The following is a 10309-nucleotide window of genomic DNA, read 5'->3' as shown; positions in this document are numbered from 1 at the left end:
AATGCCTAGTTTATGGGCATTATTATAATGTTGGCAGATTCCTTTCCTAATGACTCCTAGCATGGATTTTTGTGCTTTTCCAGAGTTGTTACAGATGAGCTGGCATTTTTGTCCGGCTATCTAATATAATTCCATGGTCTTGTTCCTGGTTAGTTATAGATGGTTCCAATTCCATAAATGTGAATTTAAAGTTAACCTTCTTCCTCCTCCACTTGCGTTACTTAAATTGCATTACATTTCTAAAATTAATTGTGCTTGCCATTTGGGTAACTATTCATCTATGTAAATCAGATTCCTTTCGGATCTTGCACCAGGCTGAATAGTTCACTATTATCTACAGACTTGTCTAGCTCACTCCTCCTGCTGGATTCAAGGGGAGATCTGAAGAACACACAGTGTCAGTACTCAGTAGGATTTTAATTTCTTGAAAGGGCTAGTTCATCTCTTATCCCTAAGGCAAGTTATTTTATGAACAGGTTTAAAAGCACTGGTCTCGGTACAGATCCTTGCAAAATTACACTCCCTAATTTTCTCTGCTGAGAAATTTGCCCATTTATTCTTACTCTTTTCTTTCTGCCTTATAATAACTACAGTAGCTTGCAATCCATAAAAGGCCAGTTCCTCTGCTCCTGGCTCCTGAGTTTCTTCAACAGCTTTAATGAGGATCTTTGTCAAAGGCTTTGTGAAAATCCATGTATTGAGTGTCATCTCCATTCATCTGCCTGTTAACACTCTCAGTAAACTCTGCAAGATAGGTGAGGCAGGTTTTACTTTGGTGAATTCCATGCTGATTTTTTCCTTCAGCAAGGTTTGTTCCTCCATGTTATTTTTTCTTTTAATTACTGTTTTCAACTATTTTCCTGGGACAAATGTTAACCTTAGTGGCTTATAATTTCCTGTATTTCTCCTGAGCCCCTTTTTACCATTTTCCATTTTATTCATTGTCTCCGTGACTGCCAATCTAAAGTTGCATTGCGTTATTCACATGTGTATGCTCTTAAATTAAACACAGAGCTGTTCTTTTAACATTAATATGCAGGAGCATTTTTCCAGTCAACTGTCACATAATAAAATTGGTTCATCCAGGTTGTAGCTTAAATACATTTTTCTCTTCTTAACAGAAGCAACAGAAATTGTGTTGAAGGCTCAGATTTTAGCTGGAGGAAGAGGCAAAGGTGTGTTCAGCAGCGGTTTGAAAGGAGGTGTACATTTAACAAAAGAGTGAGTCTAGTAAATGCAACATTTTTTAAAAAAAATATTGCTTCTTTAAAAATTGTTTTAATATTCATATAATAATTTATTAATTGATTCCTCTTTTTTTGTAGCCCTAAAGAGGTAGGACAGCTTGCTAAACAGATGATTGGATATAATCTTACAACGAAACAAACACCAAAAGGGGGTGTTAAAGTTAAGAAGGTAAGAAAACCTCCCACCTGAATATCAGAATAAATATTATCAGGTGCAGTAGGAAGCTACTGAGTCAATTACAGTATGTTATTGTTCACTAGATCTATATCAAATAAGTGTTCATATGAGAATGAACAGTACACATTGCTTATTTACATTCTTCACTTTTTATATTTTACTTCTTGCTTATAAATGTCAACTCAAAAAGCACATTCTATTTAAGTTTTCTTCTGTGGTCTAGCAGAATAGAAATAATTTATCCTCTATAAGTCATCAGTGGTGGTATTTGCTAAGATCCAAAGTACTTAAATGACACAATGTGCATCTTATATGTATAAGGTGACCAGTTTGATCTACACAACAGTCATGTTAAAAAAATCTCACTCAGGAGACCTATGAAAAATCTGTGGATATTTTCTTTTCTTTTCTTGTGGAGCTAATGTTCAGAGAAGACAGGACTTGCCTAGGAGGGTTCCAATTTTCAGTGGTTTGTGTGTGTGAGTGTGTTTGTTTTTAAAATTTCAGCACCATCTCCCTAAATTGGTCTGAAAAGAACAATTTCTTGGAGTAATGATGAATTGAAAGTACATAGGTGTAAAAAGATGCTTGATAGATACAGTTGTGTTCACAGGATATGATGAGGTTAAGAATGCTCAAGAATGTAAAAATATAAAAATATCTAACCAAAATTTAACTTAGTCAAACATTATGTTTCTCACAGAGCCAATCTAAGTACTTTTGAGGTGCTTGTAAGAAAGAGATAGAGATATACTCTTTTCCATTATTTCCCTGCAACTATATTGGTTGGAGAATTGTTCCTTCTTATAGAGAGGTAGTATTGATTTACAGGCCTTGATAGAGCTGTCTTCCATGAAACACTAAAAGTTGGCTTAGAAGATAGAATACAATAGTGATCCATGATAGAAATTAAAAACCAGAATTTAAATGCCTTAACCATAATTAAGTAAACTTTTGCAATGACTGAATTAATGACTTAAAACCATTATTTCAGATTGCAGTTCTCTGTGCTTATATGCAAAGGTTCATTGATTTCAGTGGAATACTGAAATATAGGACAATGCAAGAACATTTTACATATCTAAAAACAACATTCATCCTTTTTAAACCATCCAGCTTATCCTAGGCCTTACTTTAAGGGCCTTGAGCATCTTGACACAAAAGGTTACTCTTTTACTTACAACTAAAATATGACTTATCAATGGTCAAGTTAAATTTGAAAAGTAATCTTGTGTTATATTAATATACATGTCAAGTCATTTGGGAATCAATGATGATTATTTTGATTATTAGTTGAGAAAAGACAGAGAATGTCAGCATATTGATACATTAAATCAGGCATGCCCAACCCCTTATGGAGCCCCATAAGATTGTACACTTTTGACATTATTATGTGATTTATATACATTAACTTATTATATATTTTATATAATATGAGCTATGGTGGCGCAGTGGTTAGAATGCAGTACTGCAGGCTACTTCTGCTGACTGCTGGGTGCTTGGAGTTCGACAGTTCAATTCTCACCGGCTCAAGGTTGACTCAGCCTTCCATCCTTCTGAGATAGCTAAAATAAGGACCCAGATTGTTGGGGGCAATAGGCTGACTCTGTAAACCACTTAGGGAGGGCTGTAAAGCACTGTGAAATGGTATATAAGTCTAAGTGCTATTGCTATTGCTATATGTGACCCAATTCCTCTTCACTCAAAGCATCTCAGGCAAGCCAAAACGTTATACCCTCATGCATTAAAGCTTGTAATCTTTTAATGCTGCCATAAAGTGGACAAATTCTATACTGTAGTTTGTAGGTGGACAAACTGCCAGCTGGAATGAATACATCTGATTTTGTTCATTTGTTAAAAAAAATAATAATACCTTCAAACTCCAACACAATTGTTTCTAGGATTTTGATCAAATGGAGAATTAATCTCCAAAACAGAATTTCCAATTCATATGGAAGGAAGCTTCAAGCTCAATGACTTCCACCAGAATTTTGCAATTTTTTTCTGAGCTTCTCCAGAGCAGTGTGGTGACCTAGAGGTGGATCTCTCGCCTGACAATCAGGAGACTGTGTTCAATCCTAGATAGCAGCAGATATTTCTCTCTCTGAGCACAATGAGTAATTGTCATTGTAAACTCTGCATAGGCATCAGGAAGTGCATCCAGCCAGTAAATGCTCAGCTCCAATCAGTTGCTCCGACCCTATTTGCAGGGTCATCAAAAGAAAAAATATATATCTAAGTTTCTGTAAAAATGGACTGCTCTTTTTCTTTCACTTCCATAAAGAGAAAATCTAGGCAATCAGAAGACAGGGAGGGCAGTTCACTTTCAGTCAAAGTGAGTATCTTAATTGCTCTTGCATAGATTCATCTATGGGGAACAATTGTTCTTTGTCTTGTTTAATCTCATCTTTTCAGCCTACAAGACCAAAAATGTGCTAAAATACTACCTAATACAACTCCTGGTGGCATTTGTATGTGTCTTTGGAAGCAGCATTAACCACCACAGCAGTCATTTTAAAATATTAGATTTAAAACTGAGATACCAAATGTTACACAAACTACTATGAGGTTTATTCCTGAGATTTATTAGCGTATAAAACAAAATATAGTGTACCGCTCCCCCTCATTCCCAAACAGCCACAGTTACGTAGTTCATTTTACTTATTACATGAGAAGAAATAAGGGTTTTCAATAGAGAGCTCTCATAAACCAGTGAAATTCCATATCGCAGGACTTCTTGAAAAAGTTGGGTTAGAAGTGGCACAACCTAGTTTATAGTCCCCGGCGCAGTTGTCCTCCTTATCAACCAATGAGCTTTTGAAAGTACATTTCTTTCCCTGCAGTGATACATAAAAATGTTAGTGCAAGATCAATCTATCTTAAATAAACAGAGTTTCCCTCCTGGCTCCATCAAACTATTTTATAGGTTTACATAAAATTCTCCTATGGCATCATGACATTTGGAGAGCTTGGTTATCTTCAAAGACAGCTTCAGTATATCGTAGTTGATTTACCTGCCCCTGTTCTCTAAGCAATAAAAGAATTTAACTTTATTGAAGTTTGATTTAGATGGATGGATTTTTAAACAAAAATAATTATAGAGTTTCTTGTAATAATATTCTGTGGAAGATATTACAGAAGCTTCTGATAATAAGGATGTGAATTCTTTCCATTCATTTAAAATTTAAATATTTTGTCTTATTAATCATGGCAGTATTAACAATTTTATTTAAAAAAATAAAATTTGCAAAGTTTTTCTAAATGAGTATAACTTTATGCTTGGTATCATCTTTGGTACATATTTGTACTGTATGTGGAGAGATATTCTTTTAGGGACATGTATTTAAATATTGATGCATTTATAGACATCTCTATATGTGTTTCTATGCTGTATGTATTGTTGTTTATGGATTGTTTCCCAGAGTACTATTTGTATACTGTATGTATAGAAAGATGCAGATGTAAATATTCTTGAGTATTGGTGAGCCTATATTGGAAGTTTCTGCTGCCTGTTTGATACAGAGAAGACTTCATGTCTCAACTTTTATACAGTACAGGCAACGTCATGTTGCATCTCCATGGCATATACTTTTGTCTGCATGTCTGTATCTGTGTGGACTAAAGGTCCAATTCTTTACCACCCAGATATTGAGATAGCAAAGAGAAATAATTACAGATTTTTACTGTACTATGGATAAATCAGAATAAAAAGTTGGTTAATCTGTCAATATATTGGACTTTTAGAGTTCCTTGGAAATTCCATTGGACAAAATAAAATTCTACATTATTGAACTATAAGGAACATGTGCATGTATCCTAGTTGTATGTTCAGATGGAATTATATCACAAATAAAAGATGGCCCACATGTCACAATGAATGCCAAATTATAGTTCCTTGTGGGTAAATCTGAGAAAATGAGGGAGGGAAGGAGGGAAGGAAGGAAGGAAGGAAGGAAGGAAGGAAGGAAGGAAGGAAGGAAGGAAGGAAGGAAGGAAGGAAGGAAGGAAGGAAGGAAGGAAGGAAGGAAGTCTAAATGAGATAAGTAAGCACAAGAAATACATCAATGTTGGATTGAAGCACAGTGAACTTTGATGGAAATTCCACTGGGTCTTCATCAGGACAGCTAACACTCAATATTTTCTCTCTGGACCAGAGGGACAATTTTCACTTTTTAAATGAAAGGTGAATTTCATATTAAATGTCAGTATTGCTTTACCAGATGATATGGTTAGAGGTGGGCATGAAATGAAAACCAAACCTTGTTTTGGGTACATCGTGTTTTAGGATTTGGGCAGACATGTTCCAACCAGGCTTGGATTTCCAGCTGAAATCTGGAACCTCTAGTTCCAAATTTTGGATAAATTCTGGATAGCCTTGTGAAGCCATTATAGCCTGATGTCTTAACCACTACACCAAACTCTCATGTATATATATATATTTGCCATGTTTCAGTTCAAATGTGGCCCAGCAATTTTTTTGCTTCTTGTTGCTGCCACCATGCTTGAATTCAAGCTGAGCATAACCTATCTTCCCCACCCATCTCTCCCTTTCCCTTCCTGCAATCATTTTTCTTTATTGGCACTATTCTGTATGTATTTTGTTTTCTCCGTGTTTATCTTTTTCTCTCTATGCCCAAAGCATTTCCCTAGAACAGATAATATAGAATTGCAATAAAGATATCATTTAATATCTATTACTGTCAGAAGGCTGAATAAGGAAGACCATCCCATGTTATAAATATCTTACTGAGGTTATTAAAGCTGGCATGCCTTTAAGATGCTATCCTATTCTGGTTAGTATAGCTGCTCCATCTTAAGAATTACCGTAAGATAAGGCACAATTCGTAATTTCGCATAGTGTTTATAGTGTGTGAATTATGTTTGTTGTTTGCTTAATATACTACTGAAATTATTGACAAGCATTATTTCGGATTAATTCTTTCACGTACTAAATGAGATTCCAATGACTTGATGTATATGTAACAATTGTAACAGTGCTGCAAGTATTGTGTGCATTTAGTGTGAAATGGTTGGGCTGTATTATAGGTGTGGATGTGCTTTAGTCTAATCTGTTTTGCAAGGGTGACCCTCAGGCCTAAAGAAGAAGAAGAAGAAGAAGACAATCTGCTGCCCTCATGAAATGTACAGCCCTAGAATAATTAGTTAGAAATTGTTTGATTCTATTTTTCACATATTTAATGGAGGTTGCTGCAGTTAAGGGGCATTAGCCTCTTATACCCACTAATTCCCCAAAATTGGGCCACTGTTTTCACCATAGGGGATAATCTGTATTGTGGATGATTCCCAGGACAAGCCCAGGAACAATCCATGTAGAGTTCAGTTCTTTATTTGCTTACATACAATAACAGAATCTTGCTACTACTATTCTCACCCTAAAGCAGGGGTCCTCAGCCTTGGCAGTTGTCTAAAGAATTGTGGAAGTTGAAGTCCATAAGTCTTAAAGTTGCCAAGATTATTGAGGACTCCTGCCCTAAAGGATATACTATGGGAGATCTAGGGAGAGGCTATCCTTACTTTCTTCCCGTCTCTTATCCAGCTCTGTGCTGTGCTGCCTCTTGTCTCCCCCACTGCCTTTCTGGAATGTTCTCCCTCTTTTCTGGGAAACTGCTCCTTCACTGTAGTCCATCACACCAACCCCCGTCCATAGACACATCTCTCACAGATTGCCCTAGGCTGAAATGGAAAGGTATAATATAAATACATGATGATAATATAATAAGGTACTCAAATGTTAATGAAATAATTGATTTTATAACACATCACTGAAGGATTCCAGAATGTGGGTTGAACTCTGGCATTTGTTTATTACATATGGTAGATACTTTTCCTCATTTGGAAGACTTTATTTCTTATATAGCCAATAAAATGCAAAGACTGTTGGGTATTGTTGGCCAAGGCATACTAATAATATATTGTCAAATTACATATTTTAGGTTATGGTGGCGGAAGCTCTAAACATTTCCAGAGAAACATATTTTGCAATATTAATGGATCGAGCTTGCAATGGACCTGTTCTTGTTGGGAGCCCACAAGGTGGGGTTGATATAGAAGAAGTAGCGGCTAAAACTCCAGAACTTATTTTCAAGGTAATAATCAAATATGGGTTGATGTGACTATATATAGAAGATTTAACATATCTGTAAAGCATTCATCAGATGTTCCAGATGTTCTTTATGCATTTATATAGAATGCATATAGAACATCCAGAAGGGGAACTAATGATTTTTAATATTTAATTTTAGTGTTTGTAAGCAGTCCAAAGTCCTCGTTAGATGAGATGGGCAGCACACAAATCTAATGAATAAAACGGGTTCCCAACCAGAGATGCGAGATGATATTCCAGGGGGTGCAAAAACTTGGGTTTTCAAAGTTATAATTTATATGCATAATTCGTTGCTGTTATTTTGAACTTTTGTAAGGGATGTGAGAATATATCAGAACCGTTTTAGAGGTGCAGGATATAAAAAAGGTTGGGAGCCGCTGGAATAAAATAATAAATAAATTCCTATAGATTTTGATACATATTTAACCCGAACAGGATGTGATCATCAATAACTGCTGTGCATCATGACATTATCACCCAAATTATGTGAATTATATATAGTAGTCTTTAACCTATAACAGTTCATTTAGTAACTGTTTGAAGTTACAATGGCACTGAAAAAAAGTGATTTGTGACCATTTTTCACATTTACAACCGTTGCAGTATCCTCATAGTCACATAATCAAAATTCAGACACATTTACAACCGTTGCAGTATCCTCATAGTCACATAATCAAAATTCAGACATTTGGCAATTGATTCATATTTATGATGTTTGCAGTGTCCCGGGGTCATGTGATCACCATTTACAACCTTCTGACAAACAAAGTCAATGGGGAAGCCAGATTCACTTAACAACCATGTTACTAACTTAACAACTGCAATGATTCACTTAACAGTGGCCAGAAAGTTCATAAAATGGATCAAAATTCACTTAACAACTGTCTTGTTTAGCAACAAAAATTTTGGAGCTGAATTAAAGGACTATCTGTACTTCCAAGTACATGGTTTATATTATTTGAACAATGGTGTAATCATTCTCCTATGCTAGAGCTTGTACAGATGTTCCCACGCTCTATGAATCTATTCATCTTTATCTCCCATTAAAAATTCTTACTTTGCAGAAATCTTGCTACTGCTTACTTCCCAAACTGTGAGCTGTACCTCCCTAGGGGAGGTGCAGATGGAGTCCAGAGGAGGTGTGAAAAGCCTTTTAGTTATGTTGTTAGAATAAATCCACCTTTCCCAAAGTTTCATTGCATTGTTTTCAGTGATCGCTCAGTTTTTAAGGGGAGGTATGAACAATAATATTGTACTGAAGGGAGGTGTGGTGGCAACCCAATTTATGGAATAGCAGATCTTAAAAAAAAAAGAGGTCCACATATTTATTCACGCTCTACATTTATAGCAGAATGGAACATGAGCATTTTCGAAGTGTTATTTTACTACATGTAGATCGAACGTATTTGAATGTAGTACAAAGTGGGACATAACTTTGGAAAAGTTTATAACAGAAGTAAATGACTTCTGCTAATGAGTAAATTCTGCAAGCTAATAAATACTGACTTGGTTAGTTTATTCTTTTTTTGCAGTACATGTCTGTTGAAGAAAAGTCTAATTGTATATCATGGGAATTATAGTCAGATAAATAGGTTTAAACTTGTAGCCTCAAAAAGCACTCTTTAAAATATGGGAGCCAGTTTATAAAGTCAGAGAATACAGCTTATCATAGACTGTAACACTATAAAGGAAATATGGATTATTTAAATTCATCTCCATTTAGATATCTGTGATGTCAAGAGTCTTAATTTCTTTGTTTAGTGCTGTAGTCTGATGGAGGTATAGTACTTTCAAATACCATACAATAGCAAAAGCATCTGATTCTATTGATTTATAAATTGTTCGCTATTCACTCAGCGGATAAACATTATATTTTACAAATTGGTTACTCAAAATTCCTTTTCTTTTCACACGACAGTCTGCTATTATTTCAAATTATAGGAGTGGGGAATGGCTACTATATGAAAGAATGCTTAATGAGAGAGTAACAAAGCTTAACATGGAACTGGTCTATAATTTGGTGAACACATAACGTTCTTTAAATAGCAGCAACAACAATAATAATAATGCATATTTGAACTGAACCATGAAGAAGAATATTGTTGGGCATTAACAAACATTGCTTTGGTTCCTTGTCTAAATTGGTCATAAAAATTAGCAGAATATGTATTCATCAATGCCATCTGTACAGTAATTAAAAGTGAAAACTGGTGTCAGATTGCCTTGTCAGCATGCCACCCTGAAGAATTTCACGATTTTCAGAGGGACTCTTTTCATGGAGAGTGTGGTAATTATAACATACCCTGTAGCTGCATTCTTGGAATTTTGGCAACTTGCCAAATTTTAATTGCTAATTTGCAAAATATGTTAAGGATTTTTTTTAACCATTGAAGTTATACATTTGTTTTCCAGCTGAATATTTTTATTTGTGCCCTTTGTTGTAACAGGAAGAAATAGATATTTTTGAAGGAATAAAAGATACTCAAGCAGTACGGCTGGCAGAAAATTTGGGATTCAAGGGGCCTTTGCAGCAACAGGTAATATTTTCAGGAATTAGCTTTTAACTATGCTGAATAATAATAATAATAATAATAATAGTAATAATAATAATAATAATAATAATAATAATAATAAGAAGAAGAAGAAGAAGAAGAAGAAGAAGAAGAAGAAGAAGAAGAAGAAGAAGAAGAAGACGAAGAAGAAGAAGAAGAAGAAGAAGAAGAAGAAGAAGAAGAAGAAGAAGAAGAAGAAGAAGAAGAA

The 10309-nt window shown here is 35.1% G+C and overlaps 1 protein-coding gene across 1 annotated transcript; it reads left to right on the top strand.

Annotated features, from left to right (window-relative positions):
* Positions 1–658: 658 nt before the first annotated feature.
* On the top strand, positions 659–10086 carry LOC120305419 (succinate--CoA ligase [GDP-forming] subunit beta, mitochondrial-like; the record flags this gene model as incomplete). The annotated part of the gene is made up of 5 exons (XM_039337205.1): positions 659–808; positions 1094–1221; positions 1326–1416; positions 7380–7532; positions 9997–10086. Coding segments are annotated over exons 1-5 (612 nt in total), but the record flags the coding sequence as incomplete, so codon positions are not given.
* Positions 10087–10309: the final 223 nt, after the last annotated feature.

Source organism: Crotalus tigris, unplaced genomic scaffold (genome assembly GCF_016545835.1).
Source record: "Crotalus tigris isolate CLP2741 ecotype Arizona unplaced genomic scaffold, ASM1654583v1 scf7180000017671.32245, whole genome shotgun sequence".
In the NCBI taxonomy this organism is placed as follows: domain Eukaryota; kingdom Metazoa; phylum Chordata; class Lepidosauria; order Squamata; family Viperidae; genus Crotalus; species Crotalus tigris.
Note: the sequence above shows the minus strand (reverse complement) of the source record. Positions and strands in the feature narration are given on the sequence as shown.